Source organism: Pteropus medius, unplaced genomic scaffold (assembly GCF_902729225.1).
Source record: "Pteropus medius unplaced genomic scaffold, Ma_sr-lr_union100, whole genome shotgun sequence".
In the NCBI taxonomy this organism is placed as follows: Eukaryota; Metazoa; Chordata; class Mammalia; order Chiroptera; family Pteropodidae; genus Pteropus; species Pteropus medius.
The window spans coordinates 988,392-1,007,621 of NW_024356249.1; the positions used below are offsets into that span (position 1 = coordinate 988,392).

The 19,230-nt window shown below is 37.7% G+C and overlaps 1 protein-coding gene across 1 annotated transcript in view; it reads right to left on the reverse strand.

Annotated features, from left to right (window-relative positions):
- The window catches only part of MGAM2 (maltase-glucoamylase 2 (putative)), a 72,028-nt gene that overhangs the window by 46,772 nt on the left and 6,026 nt on the right, over positions 1 to 19,230 (reverse strand). The window contains exons 3-14 of the mRNA XM_039860601.1: positions 16,428 to 16,507; positions 11,147 to 11,270; positions 10,920 to 11,029; positions 10,461 to 10,615; positions 9,554 to 9,725; positions 8,413 to 8,512; positions 7,566 to 7,678; positions 5,990 to 6,115; positions 3,735 to 3,866; positions 3,537 to 3,635; positions 1,235 to 1,348; positions 301 to 385 (exon numbers count right to left, since the gene is read on the reverse strand). Of these exons, the coding sequence (XP_039716535.1) occupies positions 301 to 385; positions 1,235 to 1,348; positions 3,537 to 3,635; positions 3,735 to 3,866; positions 5,990 to 6,115; positions 7,566 to 7,678; positions 8,413 to 8,512; positions 9,554 to 9,725; positions 10,461 to 10,615; positions 10,920 to 11,029; positions 11,147 to 11,270; positions 16,428 to 16,507 (1,410 nt within the window). The remainder of the gene's footprint in view (positions 1 to 300; positions 386 to 1,234; positions 1,349 to 3,536; positions 3,636 to 3,734; positions 3,867 to 5,989; positions 6,116 to 7,565; positions 7,679 to 8,412; positions 8,513 to 9,553; positions 9,726 to 10,460; positions 10,616 to 10,919; positions 11,030 to 11,146; positions 11,271 to 16,427; positions 16,508 to 19,230) is intronic.

The window sequence follows — 19,230 nt, forward strand, 5'->3', positions numbered from 1 at the left end:
TGAACTAGAACCACCTAAGGGGTTTGAAGGATGTAAACAGGTAGAAGAATGTAGACTCGAGAGAGGAGGTACAGCCACGCGGGGTATGACCTTCACACATGCCTGCCCTTGGACTATAGCAGGGAAAAGGTCCTCAGAGACCAAACAAGGCAGCACAGTCTCCAGGAGAGGGTGGACAGAGGGTTGGGGTGGGGCCCCTGGAACTGGGAAGTGAAATAGCTCTCGGCCACGCTGTGTTCCACGGAGGTTGCTTTAAACACGTCCCACGCCTTCATCATCAGCCAACAGGTGCAAACTTACGAGGGGTGAAAGGAGGAAAGTTCAAGCTGTTGTCTTCACACTCACGAGCAGAATTGGGGAGAAAGCTAGAAACTTCATCCATTTCCTTCAGAGGCACAAAGTACACAAAGTAGAAAATGTTACTGATATACAGTTAGCTGTTTATGGGAGCCAGATATCTGGGATCTCTTATTAACTGATGCTGGGAATCCTAAGTAATCTTCCTAAACTTGCTTGACCTCTGTTGTATCTTTTGAATTTGACTGTACCTAAGGTGACTTCCAATTCTAAATGATATCAGGTACATTTTACCTTTTATACATTGATTTCAATCAGTTAATTAAGGAATATACCATTCCAAAGGCTGATTCTTATAGGTCGTGCTTTTATTGCTGCTAATATTGTTTCCGTATTGTTTTAAAGAACCTAATACAGGGTAATAGTCTATTTTATAATTTCCCCTGTCTTTTATTCCACTCGATGTGGGGCAAAGAGAAGATATAATTAAAGTCACATCCATTTCTTCACAATAAATTAAAAATAGGTGATATGTGATCCTGTAAACAAAATTTCTAAGAAATGTCACCACCTGCTAGCTTCTAAAAAATAAAAGGGGCCCATTAAATTGGTCTCTAATGATTAAATTTTAATGAATCACTGCTACAAATAATAGGAACTGTAGTTTCTAAAAAACAGTATTTTTAAGCTGAAAGACAGTTAATGGAGGAAAAAGCTGAGGCCATGAGTAAGCAAAAAACTTTCTCAAGAAGAAATAACCCGTTGGTGGCAGACTGGAATTAAAATCTAGGGTCTCGAGGGGTCTAATTTATTGCATTTAAGCTCGGCATTCAGCAATGTCAAATAAATTATTTTATTCCAGCTTAGGATCAAAGTTCATCTCAAAACTCGAAGCATCCATTTCCAAAAGAAGTTCGATCCTAGAATAACAACTTACAATCCACACTCCATCAAACTCCAGGGTCTTATAAAACGCTTGGAATTCTTCTGTCCACCACTGAGTACAATCTGGATTACTGAAATCAGGAAAGACCGTCCATCCAGGGTACCCCTAAGGAACAAAGGAGGGTACGGCAATTAGTTTGCTTGATGCTTCACTCACGCATTTATTGCTGGCTAATATTTCTTCTGTCACAAACCCATGTACCTTAGTATTTCAGAATCAAAATCCGTGATTCTCCTTCCCCCAAAAATTAAATGATAAAATAGATGCAAGCAACCAAAAGAAGACAAAAAGAAAAGAAAAATAAATAAATAACAACTGATTATATAGATAAAAAGCCAACAAGTATCTTTTTTCTATGATAAAAAAAGTAAAATTTTATTATTTCAGGCCAATTGGAAGACCTGTTTAAGATACCAGAGAGTCTAACTATATAATATTTTAGAAGAGAATGACTGAATTTAATGTGTTGTTCATTAAAGGTCGTCTAAAACCTGCTTTGAATAATGCTGTTTATAAATAAGACATTGGGTTTTTTTTGGGGGGGGGTGGCATATGAACAATCTTTTTCAAATGGTTAAATAAATTTTGTGCTTCTCACTCAAATCAAATATTTCTTATTCTGTCTTCTCTTCCTATCTATTCCTATCAGATTAGCTTTTAATGTTTTCTACAAATAGCACAAAGATATAGTCATAGCCCAATTACTATAAATTTGAATTGACAGGATACAAGCCACGGTGCATATACTCTTGCTTATTTCCCCAACAAATTTATAGGTTGTCATTTAGGGACAACTTTAACGAATCAATAACGAATCAATCTCTCTCTCTCTCTCTCTCTCTCTCTCTCTCTCTCTCTCTCTCTCTCTCTCTCTCTATCCTGGTTCTTTGTATTAGGTGAAGGGCACCAAATAATAAACAGAGCTAATTTTGAACTTCAGGAAACAGATGGTGTTACAAAGGTGTTACCTACAGCAAGTCTACCTAGAGCAGACCCAGGAAACGTCATTCTAACCAAAGTCCTTTATAATTAACCCACACCATCTCCACTCCTACTACCTCTGCCAACATCTCAGATCAAATGATTCATGCTATTTAATGGCCAACGGAGGTAACTTATCTAATTCAATTTTTGTGATTATATGCAAGTTCCTAATTATATACCATTCCAATATGAGTACTACTGAAATGACTCATGGGTCTGGATAATCTACTTCTTAGATAAAACAATTTTTATGTGACCATGACCACCGATTTTGTACTCGTATATGAATATCGGCCTGTCTGATATTTTAGAAACTCACTTCAAACGAAATAGTAAAAGCAAAGAACTGGTTTGGAGAAGGAGGGCAACTTCTCTACTGTCTCATGAAAAGTCAGAATCAATGAAAAAGAAAGTAAGCAGAATTAAGTATTGCAGACAAAGTCAGTGACAGGGACTAAATGAGCAGTTAGGTAAAGGATTGATAACCCTGAAGAGACAAGTTTTGCCAAGTTAACTGCCCATGCATGACAAGAGCTGCTGACACATGAACTTTCAGATGGAGTACCAGTCTCAGTAAATCTCCCATAATCCAATCATCTAGGGCTGACCCTACACAACACTGAAAGAGAAGGTTGCCTACCTGATTTGATTTAAAATACTCTCAAATGCTCAGCTGCCCTGAAGACGGGTTCCTCAATGGCCTGCTCCAATGCCTGAAACTGCTACCTCGGAATAAAGGCTGGGTTCTATCTATAAGTCTCATGTAAATTAAAAATATATTGGCTGAGACAGGTTTCACATTAGCCTATGAGCATCTTGCTACGTTATCATAGCTGAATTTTTGTCTGAGGAAAGAGATCGAAATTATGAGGCAGAAGAATTTTAAGAATAAATGACCTTTCTTCTACTACTATATTGCTTCTCAATTATCCATATCATTAGAGGGTTAGGGACTAGCTTACTAGTGACTAGGTCTTTATTATTTTCACTGCAAAAGAGAAATGAAAGTTATGCGATGGGATAAAGGTGCTATCACTATAATGGCAATCATACTGCAGTATATAATGGACACGTTGTACACTTTAAATTTATACAACATTACATGTCAAATATATTTCAATTAAAAAGTAAATCCTTCTGAAATTTAATCATTCGATTGCTCTATCTACTGTTTTAAAAATAACAGAAACCTCGAAAGCCATGAAAACAAGCAATGATACTGTAACTTGCCTTCCACCTGTCTTCATATCAAAAGCACAAACTTTCCCAAGTGACTGTAACTTACTCTGATTTTTTTTTGAGATATTACCTGCCCAATGACAAAGCCATTGTCCCACAAGATCCATACTCTCTTTTTACTTCCATTCGTAAAGGGCTGGTAGTCAGAATCATTTAAGATGCCGGGATTCTAATGAATGAATAAATAAAATAATAAATCTTGTTTTTATGCATTTCTTTTGCATTTTTAAAGGAAAAACTAAGCAACAGAATAAGTGTTTAAACATACCATAATAATTACATATTTTTGTCCTTGATCATGTAAGTTCTTGGCAAAATCTGCGAGACCATGAAAAGCCTTTTCATCAATAGTGAAATCCTTCTTTGCATCCATGTAGTCTATGTCAGAGTACTGGACATCCTGGAAGATAGTGCTGGTCAGTTAGAACCCAGGAAATATTATCGTGCTGATAATTCTGGTTCTCAGTCATGAAAACAGATGTCACATTTCTTAATGGTCCTGGAACTCCCAGAATGGCTTCCTCCTAGGAGTAAATCAGCCCCTTCTGAGAGATGCAGGTGCTCTTAGGTTGCAGTTTTATCTCTTTGCCCTGATAGATGCGTGTCTAAAGTGCTGGGAAGAACTTGTGGGAAGGGACTGTGTCTTGTTCATCCCTGGAAGCTGAGAGCTGGGATGCTTGACACAAAATAGGAACTCTTTCCATCTTCGTTTGAATGAGTGCATTGGTAAAGTTATAACCATGTACTGACCTGGACCCTAAACATCAAGCTAGAATATATCATAAGAGGAGAAAAACGGTCTTCTTGCCTTATAAAACCACTGGGGTAATAATTAACAAGCATAAATGACAAAGGGATGGAGCTTGAATTAACCAAACTCTCGTACACACATTATTTTTGTGTTTACATACCAATCTGTGAGGAGCAGGTGTCATTCTTAGTGAGAAGACCGAAACGTAATGGGGTTAAGTGACATGCACGGCCACATGCATGAGTGCTTATGTGGGGGGATCATTGGGGCTTTGGCGATAGACTCGTTGACTCCAGGTGCTCTTTTGTTCCCATCTGCCACACAATACAAAGGTCTTCTCAGCAAGTATTTTGTATGTAGCTGTGCATTAGAAGCTCTAGTTTACAGACAAGAAGGAGTGTGGCTTGTGGCTTGTGGCCTGTTGCCAGCACAGCATCATCTGCTCCAGTATTGGTAGTCATTTAGGACCCAGGTACCCTCCATGGCCATGTGCTGGGAAAGATCCGGTCCATGAATGCAAAGCTCATTTGTTTCTGAATCAGCCACCATCTCCAAAGTCCCTTCCCATCGGAGGCATGAGGATCAACTAAAACCAACACCACGTGTAGTCAAAAGAACTGCTTTCGAATCCTGGCCCAGCTATTTAGCTAGCTGTAGTGACCCCAGCAAAGGTATTAACCTCATAGTGTCTCGTTTCCTCATTTACAAAATAGCAGCAAATGCCGGTTAAGCTTGAATAGGAAAGCACTTGTAAATTAATTAAGATGTGGCAAGTGCTGGCCTGATTCCTCCTGGAATCGAGTGTTTGCAGACAGCAGCCATAGGAGAAGCAAAACAAAATACATAATCATTTCTCCTTAACACAAAAACAACATGGCCGTCATGTTTTCTCACAGGAAGAACTCATCTCCTTGCCTGCCCTCACTGCTACTCTGAGAAGGTGGGGACTGAAAAATCCCAAAACCAGGTCCAAGCCATTTCCACCCATAATATCTTCCTTTAGATACTGACCAAATATATGCTTGTACCACAGCTCCAAAGATGTAGCCCAAAATAAATTATTTTGATAACTTCATTAACCACATATTATGGAACTCCAGAAGGGGACTTTTCAAATATTATACACTTAATAATTATCTTTTCATTTACTAGTGGACATTGGACATCATAAATGCTTTACAATCACAGAACTTTCAAAATTAGTCAGCTAGATCCGAAGGGCGTGATACAAGGTCATTACGAGAAACTCCCTCACTGTGAGTCATCAGCACTTATTGACCAAGTCTACTTTCTCTTAAAAATAGCCACTAACTTTGATGGAGTTCAGCCTCTGTGTCACATGCTTTACACGTATCATGTAGGACACGCTTCACAACCAGTCCACAAAAGTAAGCCTTACATTTTTATTTCATTAAGGAGCAAAATAAGATACAGAGTTGATAATTAACCAGCTCAATGGTGCACAGGGCTAAGAAGAGTTAAAGCTAAAATTCCAAATCATTTCCATCTGACTTTATAAACTGTGCTCTTTCCATGACGACAAAGGTAATTTAGCATGCAATATACATATGACGTATTATTGAACTGTACACTTGAAACCTATACAATTTTATTAACAAATGTCTCCCCATAAATTTAATTTAAAAAATTTATCAAAGTAGGTGTGTCTGTCTATCTATCCATCTGTATTTTTCCGAATAAGTTGAATTAGATGCAAAAAATAAAAGATAGGAAATGGTGCCTTAGGCAAGAGAAGAGAAGTTCCAACTTACGTATGGGATCATAGCTTTACGATTTCGGTTTACGACCTCTTCCAATTCCTCGATGCTACCATAATTCCTGCGACTCAGCTGGAAGCCAAGATTCCAGTAGGAAGGCAAGAACGGTCGTCCAACGAACTAGAAAGATAAAGAAGTGTATAAGCATTTAGAATGAACACTGTTTGTAGCATCATGTCTGGTGCTACATTGTCTCCATTTCATTTTCCGTAAAGTCCCCAGATCTAAAATCTCAGAGCCAAGAGTAATTGCCTGGGGGAATTAGCAAAATTCCACAACTCGCATCTTTCTTTCCTAAGTACTAAATGCACCTTGCCAACTACAACTACAATAATTGGATTTGTAAAAAATGTTTGAATAACAATGTCATCTTGGGGAGAAAGAAAGAACCTTCATTCACACAATAAATATTTTCAGAGTGTTGACGACGTGGCAAGGGCGGATGTAGGCACTTGGGATATAGAGGCATAAGGCAATCACAGTTCTGCTCTCACAGAGCTTAGAGGAAATGAATGTCTAACAGGATTTCAGATAGCAGTATGTGCTAAGGACAAAGGAATAAGGACTGACAGGGTTAAGAGTGGGATGGGTGAAGAAATACTGGACTATGTTCAAAATCCAAGTTTACAAGTTACTCGAGCCAACATTCTGAGAAGATCTGAGAGACGTGTCCTACATTGTTCCCTAAGCACCCCGTCCCCTCATGTGACAGTCTCCTCAGCAGGGTGCTCCGTTTCATGCCTCTGAATTTCATGAATGGCATTTATTATAAGGTGTTTCCAATTATATTATTTCAGGCCGTGTCCTATTTCTCGTATTTGATCATAACTCCGCTGGCACTAGGACTGTATTTCCTATTTCTTTATGTGCCATCTTGAACAAAGCACTTCACCTTTCCATACCTGAGCTGCCTCATCTATAAAGTAGGAAGTTTGAGCAAACGTGTCTAACGCTCCTTCCCGTCCTACAGTTTGAGTAGAACATAAACAGTACAATTCCTTTTATGTAGTTTCATTTCACTAAATTTGTATTTATTGAATGAATGAATAAACTTTGCCAATTGGCGGCCTCAGATCGTTGGAGTGATTGATCATACGTGGAAAGACTTTGAGTTCCTTGAAGATAGGGTAGTATTTGACTTCTTTTTGCATTTCTCAAGCCTTCTATGGTGCTTTTTTAGCACGTAGAAGACACTCAATAAGTGTGATCAGAATAAACATACAATAAATGAAAGACTCACAATCCCAGCATCTGTAATCTATAGTTTACTCATAAACTTTCGTTTTCTCTTATTAATTTATAACAAGTATCTGAGAGAAGGGCAATAAAGAATGACGATCTAGATACAAAGCCATGGGGGCAGGGGAAAGGTAGATGCGGTAAAGGGGGTCAAATATGTGGTGACAGAAAGAAATCTAACTATAGGAGGTGAACACACAGTGTAAATATATACATATGACTTACTGTTAAAGTGTACAGCTGAAACTTATTGACTTTCATTAACCAATGTCATCATAAAAAAAAACCTAAAAAATTAATAATAATAAAATAAATAAATACAAAGCCATACCTCCAGGTACTCCTGCACCACTTGTTCTGGAGTGTTCCCTAGGAACACATAAAAGTCAAGAATGCCCCCGATCGTGCGGTAAGTGACTGCAGGTGCAGGCTGAAGGGTGACCTCTGAAAGGGTTAAAATGAGAGTCATTACAATTTCGTGGTTGAAAGTATATTCCTCTCTAAATACTTGAGCTACTCTAAATGGTCTCAGTCTCATCGTAAAAGAAATGAAAATCATCCGTGTTCCTTTTTTTTTTTCCAGATGATTGCTGAAGTTTATCAGAATGACAAATGAGTAAAGTGCCACTGAAGAATAAATTTTTTCAAAAGAAGAACAAATTCGATTTTAATCTGGACACATAAAAATACAAATGTCTGGGATTTGCTAGCGAAGGAAAAGTTTTAAAACAACTTCTTAGATGAGGTTAACTACAATTAAAAATAAAAATAAACCCTTATTAGAGCAGCAATAGTCGAAGCTGGAGGAAGGAAGGGAGGAAGGATGGATCACGGAGTGGGAAGAGCTAGGTGATGAGAGACAGCCTACAGACAGACGGCATGGTCCACATGCTGAAATCTCTGTATCTTTGGGACGTGTCTATCAATGGACCCTACTATCTACAGAATACCATGGAGAATATTCCATAAAAAGAGGACGCTGAAGCAGTTTTCAATAAAATAACTTTCGGCATTAACTGGATTCATAGACAGGTTAACCTACACTGGGTTTCCAGTTTTTATACGAGCACAGGACATCCGATATGCCTCCGTTAAACAGCGATGTCACCATGGAAGCTGTTTTTATAAAAGCGGCATCCCAAAATGTATCCCTGCCAAGAGAAAAAGATGCTCCCTACCCATCGCATTGCTGTTCATCAGAAAAACTCCGAGAGAGGAGCCACTGGTGTCCTCGAGGCACAGGAAGAACGTGTGAGCTCCGTACAGGTTAATCATGCCCTGTCGACAAAAATGGGAAGAAATAATGGTATGCGTTTAAAATGCTTTTAGTCACCCCCAAATAAAATCAAAAGCCATGCACTACATGTATCTGGTTAACTCTTGATGTAGTTTGGTACTATACCAAAGAGTTACCATTGAAATGGTAACACTGACTGGCAAATGGACAGAATATAACACACTCACATGATGGAATGCTCTGAGGAATAATAAGAAATGAACTACCACATTACAACGTTAATAACCCTCACATATGTGGTGTGAAGTGAAGAAACAGAACCAAAGATCATATATTGCGTGATTCCGTTTCCCAGTAATATATTTTAATTGTATTTTATAAAAGTATTGCCCATACTGGATTATTAAAAAAAAAAAAAATTGGAGAAAGGGAAAAAGGCAGGAGGGAAGGCAGGAGGGCAGGGAGGAGGGAAGGAGGGACCAACCCTTCGCCAGGTCGGATGAGAGGCACTGCTCCAGACCAGCTCTTCTCCCACTTTGCGATGCATGTGACTCCCTTGTGGATCTTATTAAAATGCAGATTCTGGTTCCGGAGGTCTGAGCCATAGCCTGAACTTGCACATTTCTAATACCCTCCCAGGCAGGGCCGCCCCTGCCATCTCGGCAACACGCTTAACCAGCAGCGGCCTAGAATAATATTCAAGCTGCCGAAAGAGGCCTTTTTCAGTCTACAGAGTTCTACGAGAGTGGCTCCCGCTGAAGTTCTCCGGAGCCTAGACACTACTCACGTATTAACGACAGAGCTAGCTCCTTTGCAGAAGTATTTTCTAATATATGTTAGGCTCTGATATAGTCATTAAATTATATTTTTTAAGTGAAGTGTTTTTAAAAATTGATATATTTCCACCGTAAGTTTATAAACCTCAAGAACAAGAATTCTCCAACACAAACAGATCGAAACTGGGCAAAATAATCAGTAGCCGTAACTCTGTAGGCTGCTGCCCTCTGCCGGCTGCTCTCGGGAGAGGAGAGAAGGCGTCAGTCCCTTGCTGGGCTCAGTCGGCAGGGGGACGCGGGCCTCACCTGGGTGGGCATGCTGTTCCGGGTGAAGATGGGCCATGTCCTCCAGGCCATGCTGTGACGGTACTGCTGGTGCACGTGCTCCCCCAGCCCGTACACGTTGGCGCTGGGCAGCCGGAGAGACAGCTGCAGGTACTGCTGGGAGAACAGGAGGGGCCCGATGCTCGTGTCCAACCTGGGCCATGGAATGAGAGCGACAGTCACCAAACGGCTGCCTCTGCCGGGACGCGGTCTGCTCCTTGACCTGTCCGCTTGGGGAACGGTTGTCTCCTGGGTTATCGCCCGCTCCCAGGCTGCCTTGGAAGGCCCGTCTAGGGGGCCTCTGTTTCTTTCATTCTAGAGGAGAATTACTCAAGTAGAATGATCGTGGGAAGAGAGCAGACGCAGCCTTGCACCCCACAAAGAAACCGAGACTGACGAGGGGAGGCGCTCTGCGGCTCAGCACGCAGCTGACTGGCGGCATGCTGGTCTCAGGATTCGAATACAGGTTTTACCAACACGAATCCTTGTATTTCCTGCAGTGCAATTTATGACTGAAGCTGCCTTAGGCTGCCTTAGGCGCTGGACGGTAATTTTCTCAGGAAAATAATAATGTGGAAAGATAAATCGTAAAGTTGAGTTATAGTATGAATGGTAATCCAAAATAATAAAATTCCCTACTTCATTATATACGTGAACCACAAGTGTATTTATATAACTTAGCAAACCAGCACATGACAGTTTAGTATTCTTTGCTCTGTAATCATGACAGATTAGTCGTATTAGTGATTGGTAGTAAAAGCTTTGACATTTTTCTGAGGTTCAAAGATTTTCCCAAGTCATACTTATCTGCTTGCCCGCCCACAGAAAGTCAGAAGGAATAGTATCGGGGCTGTATATTCAAAGACATGTAGAGTGTCGAAAAGCTCACAAGACTCTTTGGTTGCTCGTCCTCGTTATCTTGATGCTGAAGGGTTTATGGGTGACCTCGACGAAATAGTTCAAATTGGAGGTGTCGGCAGTCCCATTGAACTGCTTACTACTTTCATGGGGGACTTCGTAGCGTTTGTTATACAGATCAGTGATCTGTCAGAGGAAACGGAAAGGACAGCTCCAGATAAGACCACTTCCCCGTGGAACCACGAACTAGTCTCACCCCCACACAGTCCCCGGTGAGAACAGCTTCTCATTCTTTGCCCTCTGTTTCCTGATTTGTGAGAAGAAATCACCTAATCACATGTCCCCCATCGAATTAAAAATTCGCCTGCTTATCGCATCTGGAGCACCCCACAGAGAGAGACAGAGCTGCCTCCACGCCTCTGCACGGGGGGCCAAGGCCGGGGGCTCTGCTCTCTTCGGAGGAATCCTCGGTGGTAACTACCGAACCAACCTTGAAATGAAAACGATTAGATGTCTGAAATTCAGCTGTGAAGAGGGCATCGTTGATATCATTGCCAAACAGAGATGGGGATGGCAACCTTTTCAGTTGGACAGTAAACCCTAGGGATGGGGGAGGGGGAAGAGAGAGAAAGAGAGAAGTGTTTAGCCTTTATTTTGCAGTCAACTTGTCTGGTCTTTGAGAGTTGTTCCCTTGGGCAACGTTAGGGCAGTGCTCACCTGTGCTTGTATTTTTTGTACCACTGCTGTCTTCATAGCCCCAGTTCCTGGGGAAGAAGCACCTAGGGACATCAGTATTTGTCACAGGCTTCCAGCAGCACTTATATTGCCATCTGCACATTTCCTGTAATAATTGCACGGTTAGAATTATATAAAGTGAAGGAAGGGAAGTATTATTTGTTGATTTATAACAAATTTTTTCCAAGAAGAATTTAAGGTCATAATTATTTTCAGTCATTTATTCATTCTTCTTCTAGTCATACATTTACCCAACCATCCAATATGTATTTATTATCTACCAGACGAGGAACTAAGACTAGAGATAAGACACAGTTCTTGCCTTCTGCAAACTTACAGTCTAGTAGTAAACCCAGACGAGGGCAGTATGCTGTGATGAGTGCTCCGCTACAGTGTGCCCAGAGGCTAAGGGGACCTGCACCATTGTAGCCAGCCTAGGAGGCTGTGAGTGGTGTGGGGAGGCTTCTGGGTAGGCGAAAGGTAAGCTCAGGCCTAATGCGTGAGGCGGGGTTAGACAGGTGAATAGTACAACAGTATTCCAGGCACAGAAAGTAGCCAGGCATGACAGACTCAGAAAAACCAGAAGTTCATTGTACCAAGAACACTGAGTGAGGGAAATGAGGCTGAAGGCACATGATATGCACACCAGCGGGGAGCTGGGAGCCAGAACAAGCAGATTGGACTTTCTCATGAGGATGAGTCACGGAAATGGCTAAAAATATGGCATGAAGAAATGCATTCCTGAAAAGCAAAAAAAAGTGAGGCAAATGAAAATAGAGAACCTTAAGATAGAACTAGAACTGAGGGTAACATTAAAAAATTCAGAATATCCACGAGGCAAAAATAAACCGCATATGGTTTCTCAGAGTGGTGTGATTATGGATTTTAAAAAGTATTACTTGGTGAGATGTATTTTCTAAAGGTTCTACAACTTTCAGATGACCTTCTACAAAAAATTATTTTGTTAAATAAATAAAATAGATGGCAAATTGAATCTAAATGTTGAAATAAACAGGTACCCACCTCTTCGCCCAACCAGATTTACATGAAGTAATAGAAGAGCCATGAAGAAAAAAAAAAATACAAATTCATTATAAAACAGCAAAATATACAATACAGAAGACCGGGAATGTCATGAAATTCCTGAACCATAGAAAATAGATTATAGCAACGCTAGGGGAAAATAGCCTAAAATACAAGAGGAGAAAAGGAAGTGCCCCAAGCCAAGTCAGTGTGGAGAGGTGGGACAGGACCTGGGACACGGTTACGGATTAATGAGGAAGCTCTAGTACGAATATTTAGCTGCCCGATCTGATGCTCCTGACAGCTACTGCTAAATGCTTGCTAATTGTTGGGCCTCCCGCAACATCTGCTCCGAGGCTGAGAGCTCGAGGAGAGATTCTGGGAGCCAGAAGGCAGGGCATCTAATAAACCAACCCCACTTCGCCCCAGATAAGTACCTAGCGGTCTTTTCCTTCCGTCCTAAATGCTCGGCCGCGGTTTACAGGACGAGCGGTCACAGATAACGAAATACAGAGGTGGCAGTTAAGGACCACCAAATATATGAGAGAAACCAGCGCCGCAATAGAAAGGCATCGGGCTTAATAAGCAGAAGAAGCAAATTGGAAGAAACAGTGAAAAGAAAAACATTACCAGCCTTCGAAATAAATATACTTATTATTTTCGGAGAGAGGCACACAGCTGTTGCTTCTATGAAAAAAAGCAACAAAGAATATTGAAAGTTAAAATGTTGAACAAGATTTAAATCTTATTACTATTCTGACTGAATAATAAAAAGGAAACAGTAAAAGAGAAACGTTGAGACAAAAAAAAAATTTTAATAAAGTTTAGTATTATCCTAGGACATAATACACAAAGACAAAGATACGGAAAGTGTGAGACTAAGTGAAGTGACCAGTGGACACAGACAGCATTGCGCAGCTAGAAGATTCCAAACAGACTGAAATGAGGGCACGGGTGAGGAGACAGGGAATCAAAGAAAGAGAGAAAATCAATGTTGTATATGATATACGACTCAGTAGACAACCCAAGAAAATAAACCCACAAGAACGACATGAAAAACTAATGCGCAAAAGCGGTAATTAATGAAAGAGGAAAGAAACAAGTATGTAGTGATCAGTTTGAAACATGGCACGAGAGGCTCTGCTGCTCCAGGTTTTCATCTAAGGTCCCGGGAGACAGTGCTGTCAGCAAGCATAGCAAGTGAGACAGATGCCAGCATTAACTAAATAGACCTTGCTTCCACCACTGATTTGAAATGGCATTTTTATTATCAGCTGAATTTAAGTGCACATATGTGAGAAAATGAATATGCACTTTGAGACCTTGTTACAATCTAATGGCATATATATCTATTCCTGCTATAATTCAACACCGATAATCACTATAGTATAAGGATATGTTTTTATGTTTATGTGTACCTATATTATATATATTTATATATTTATATATTTATATAAAATATATTTATATATACTTATATATATTTATATATATTTATATATAATATATAAATATATATATTTATATATTATATATAAATATATATTTATATATTTATACATATTATATATTTATATACATATTTATATATTTATATATTATATATTTTTATGTATTTATATATAAATATATTTATATATTTATATATAAATATGTAATATACTTATATATAAATATATATGTAATATATTTTTATATAAATATATATAAAATATGTAATATATTATATATTACATATATATAATATATATTATATATAAATATAATATTTTATATTACGTTTATTGTCAGATCAATAAATCTAAAGGTTACTCTTGGAAAAGATCAAAGGAATATGAATAACTTATCAAGTCTTATTTTAACAAAAAGAGAGGAAGACAAACATGATTAGAAACAAAAATGGAGAATGATAACAGATACACAACTTTTAACATGAATAAGAATTATGAGGAAACTATTTGTATAACTATTTGCCAATTGATGTGAACCTGTAATGTGAATCTTTAAATAGTAAAATATTAAATAATGAAAATTAGACAAGAAGAGATAGAAAACCTTGAAATTACCATTAGCCATGGAAAATCATAAGAAGTAGTCAAAAATCTTTCCCTAAAAAATGATATCCTACCCAGATAATTTGGAGAATAGAATACTCTCATATTATATATCTATATCTTTTCAGGACATAGAAAAATGTGGAAAGTTTCCTGACTTATTTTATTAAACTAGAATAATTCCGGTAATAAATTAGACGAGGAAAGTCTAAATAAACAATTAAGCAGAAATATTTAGCAAGCCAATTTCATATTTTAAAAAAACATGATGTATAAAATTTTAATTAAATGCTAGATCTGAATTCATTAGTGCATTAAAAAATTTATTCATAATAGTCGAGTTAAGGGTTATCAAGAGAAAGCTAGAATGGTTCAAAATTAAGAAATCTTTTAATGTAATTCACAACATCGACAAAAGAAAACCATACGACCATCTCAATAGAAGCAAACTATTTGAAAAATATAATCATGTGGTCAATTTAAATGTCCTAAATTTAAAAAGCAAGTTATAAAATAATATATATAGTATAATCAAATTTGTGTTAAAACAAAAAATATATAAATATATGTGCAAAACATAAATATATGTGCAAAATATATAAATATATGCAAAAGCATAGAAAGATCAAGAGAAGGGCATACACCAAGCTATTGACTTGATTCTGGGGCAGGAATTGGAGGTAGAGAGGAAGCATTATAAATAAGGACTTTCCCATTTTATTCTATGCATAACCAAACTGTCCGAATCTTTCTTATTAAAGGAATGTATCCAGGATAGATTTTGTGATTGAAAAAAAAAGAATATGACACGATACTATTCATTTGGAAAAGATGGAGTACTGACAAGTATGATAGATGCAACATCTGACGAACTGCTCTGAAAAACCACTACAGGTATATAACTAAATCGATGTTTGATGCCTATTATAAACAAAGCAAACACATTATAAAATCTTCTTAAATGTATTTAATTATCCTGCCTCATCCTCTTCAGATAATAAAAAGGCTGGAGGAGATCAGTGCAGTAAGAGTTGGGGGTTCTGGAAAACCTCTGGACAGCTGCTTTTCCTAAGTCAGAAGCAGACATTAAATATTTCTGCTGCCTCTGAAACTGAGGTCAGTAAAGTCCAAGAGGTTAGTTTCATTGTCATAAATTGTTCCAAAGTCTACAGACCTCTATAAAAGTCAGTAAGACAAGGAATCCAGTACATTCAGGTGAACACAATTATATTTGCATGTTATCTGCCCTAAGATCCCTATTTTAGTTTTAAGCCCTTATATATTTCCATATATTTCCTTCTTTCTCCATTTTCAATTTTATCACAATAACATAGACGAGCACCAGTAAGAAAATAAAATGGATTGTATCTATAATAGAAACTACATATATAAAATATCTAGGAAAAAACTTCATAATGCATATGTAATAAAATATATATTAAGAAAAACATAACTCACTTGAGAAATATATATATATATATACACACATATTTATGTATATATGAAGAAGTTAAATGGACTTTCTCTATTTTTAATATAGGAAGATTTAAAATTATTGAGATGTCAATATTGCCTAAATGTGACCTAAAATTTAATGCAGTGCTTATGAACATCCTAACAGGATGTTATGGGATATAGAATATAAAATATGGAGTAAAGAAATAAAATCTAAACATATACAACCTTTATGATAAAGTTGTTAATCAAAACTAAGCAGGATTCAAATGGTTGATATTCTTGTGGGAGCTACTCAGGCAGAAAAATCTACGTTCTTTGGGCAATCTTGCCAGTCACGTGATTCCAGAAGGCTCTTGTTACAAATCACTTGAGTTCACCAAGTGACTCGGTCATCCACAGGGGCTTGATGGCTCTTCTCAAAGAGTACATAGTCCAGCCCACAAACATTTAGCTTTTCCGTGGCCACCCTTGGACTGACATTCATGACACATTTAAACGTCCTGGGAACTCTCCCTCCACTTGGACTTGACTCCGTGGGCCAAGACTCTTCCCTAACCTACTTCCCTCACTTCCTTAGTGTTGTTCATATCGATAAGGCAAGGGAGAAATCATTCCCAACAAATCAGAGGCCCATAATCCACTCCACAGCTACCCTCTCTCCACTTCACATACTCATTTCTTTTAAATAAAACCCAGAGGGCCAATGACAGGGAACTCATTTCTCTGACCTCTGTCACCGTCTGGCCTGGAGCACAGTCTATCCTTTCTGATTCAGGGATCTCTGGACATTCGGGAATAAATGACGTTTCTGCATAGGAAATAAAGAACAAAATTAAAAATTCTGTAGTGTGACCACAGTTCCAGGAAGGAAGTAGGCGAAGTGACAGACTTTCAGCCAGCTCTCCAGGCAATGATCCCTAGTAGCTGGCATCTACATGTGCATACAAATTTTAACACTTCTCCAGCTGTTAAGCGCGACTGTTTTGTGTTTGATTCATTTATATTGAGATATAATTCACAATTTATGTACCATAAAATTCACCCTTTAAAGTGTACAATGCAATGGGTTGTTTGGTATTTTACAAAATTATACAACCAATCACCACTATTTAATTCCAGACATTTTCATCACTCCAAAAAGAAGACACATACCCTTTTATGATCATTTCCTTCCCCTCCTCTCCCAGTCCCTAGCAAATGCTAACCTATTTTCTGTCTCTATGAGTTTGCCTATTCTGAATGTTTCATATAAAGGAAATCATAAAAATACGTGACCTTTGGTGTCTGGCTTCTTGCTCTTGGCATAATGTTTTCAAGGTTCATTCACGTTGCAGCATGAAATGATACTTCGGTTCTTTTAATAGCTGAATCAGATTCCATTGTATGGATACAACACTTTTTAAAATCTATTCTTCAAATGATACACATTTGGGTTGTTTCTACTTTTTTCCTATTATACAGAATTCTGCTATGAACAATTGTGTACAAGTTTTCACGTGGACATGTGTTTTAAATTCTCTTGGTAACATAGCTGGAAGTGGAATTGCTAAATAATACAGTTAACTCTAACTTTTTGAGTAACTGCCAAACTCTTTTCCCACTAGCAATATATAAGGGTTCCAATTTCTCCACATTCTCGCCAACACATGTGCTTGTCTGCCTTTTTTATTACAGACATTTTAGTGGATGTGAAGGGTATTTCATTTTGACTTGCATTTCTCACATAACTGATGATGCTGAATATCTTTTCATGGCTTATCTGCCATTTGTAGATCTTCTACGAAGAAATGTCTGTTCCGAATCTTTGTTCATTTTAAAACTGGATTCTTTTTCTTTTTTGGTTTGAATTGTAAGATTTCCTTATATACTGTGGATACTGACCATTATCAGATTTAGCATTTACAAATATGTTCTCCCCATTCAGTAAATTACCTTTTTACTACCTTGACAGTGTCCTTTGAAATACAAAGTTTTTTTAAAATTTTATTTTGACATCCAATTTGCCTATTTTTTCTTTGGTTGCTATGTTTTGGGTGTCATATCTAAGAAATTGTTGCCTAATCTAAGGTCACGAACATTTATACCTGTGTTTTCTTCCTAGAGTTTTATAGTTTGGGCTCTTATATTTCAATCTTTGATCTATTTTGAGTTAATTTTCATATATGATGTCAGTTAGGGATCCAACATTATTCCTTTTCATGTGAATATCCAGTTGTTCCAGAATTTGTTTTTTGTCTTTTTTTGGTCGTAGTGGGGGGGTATTTTTATTATATTATTAAAATTATTATTATTATCATTATTTTGCTTTTTTTCACTTACTTTCAACAATTTATGATGGTAAACTGGGAAGATATTATTGTATCCATTTGAAATAAAGACCTTCACTCAACATTGGCTATTCTTACTTTAGCCTTTATCACATTTGTGATACCCCCACCCAATATAACAGCATCAGAAGTAGGATCTGGTTCAGTGGGCTCCATGAGCCATCTAAAACCCAAACTCCATCTGAAGTTTGAGGCAACACTCACTGTGGGCATCATAGGTGCCCTTCAATACCTTTGTTTTTATTTTTAAAAGACCTCGAAACATCTCTACTACCTTTATGACTCTACACTTGTTTGTATATGTATTTAAATAAAAATTTGTTTTAAAATTGGATTAAAGACTGAAACATATGACCATTACAACTGTAAAACTCATAGGAAAAAAATAGGGAAAGTGCTTCATGAGATTTGTCTTAGCTATTATTTCATGGATATGACACCAAAAGCAGAGACAACAAAAGCAAAAATAGACAACTGGGACTACATGAAACTAAAAAGCTCCTGGTCCACCAAAGGAAACCATCAGCAGAACGAAAAGGCAGCCTAAGAAATGGGAACAAATATTTGCAAAACACATATCTGAAAAAAGGCTAATTTTTCTAAAACGTATAAGGAATTCCTACAACTCAATAGCAAAAACAAAACAAAACAAAAACAAAAATGAATAATCTGATTAAAATGGGTTAAAAACTTGGACAGACATTTCTTCAAAGAAGACATCCAAATGGCTAATAGGTATATGAAAAGATGCTCAACGTCACTAATTATCAGGGAACTTCAACTTAAAACCACAGTGAGAGTTCACCTCACATCTGTTAGGATGGCTATTAGAAAGAAAACAAAAGATAACAAATGTGGGTGAGGATGTGGAGAAATTAGAACCCTTGTATACTGAGGTGGGAAGGATGCAAATTGGTGTAGCCACTGTGGAAAACAGTTTGGAGGTTCCTCAAAGAATAGAAAATAGAAGTACCATACAATCCAGCAATCCTATTTATGGGTATTTACCCAAAAGAATTGAAATCAAGATATTGAAGAAATATTAGCATTCCCAAGTCATTGTAGCACTATTCGCAATAACCAAGATGTGAAAACAAGCTAAGTGTCCACTGATGGATGAATGGGTAAAGAAAATGTGGTATATACATGGGATATCATTATTACATGGAATGGAATATTAACCCGCTTAAAAATAAATCTGGTC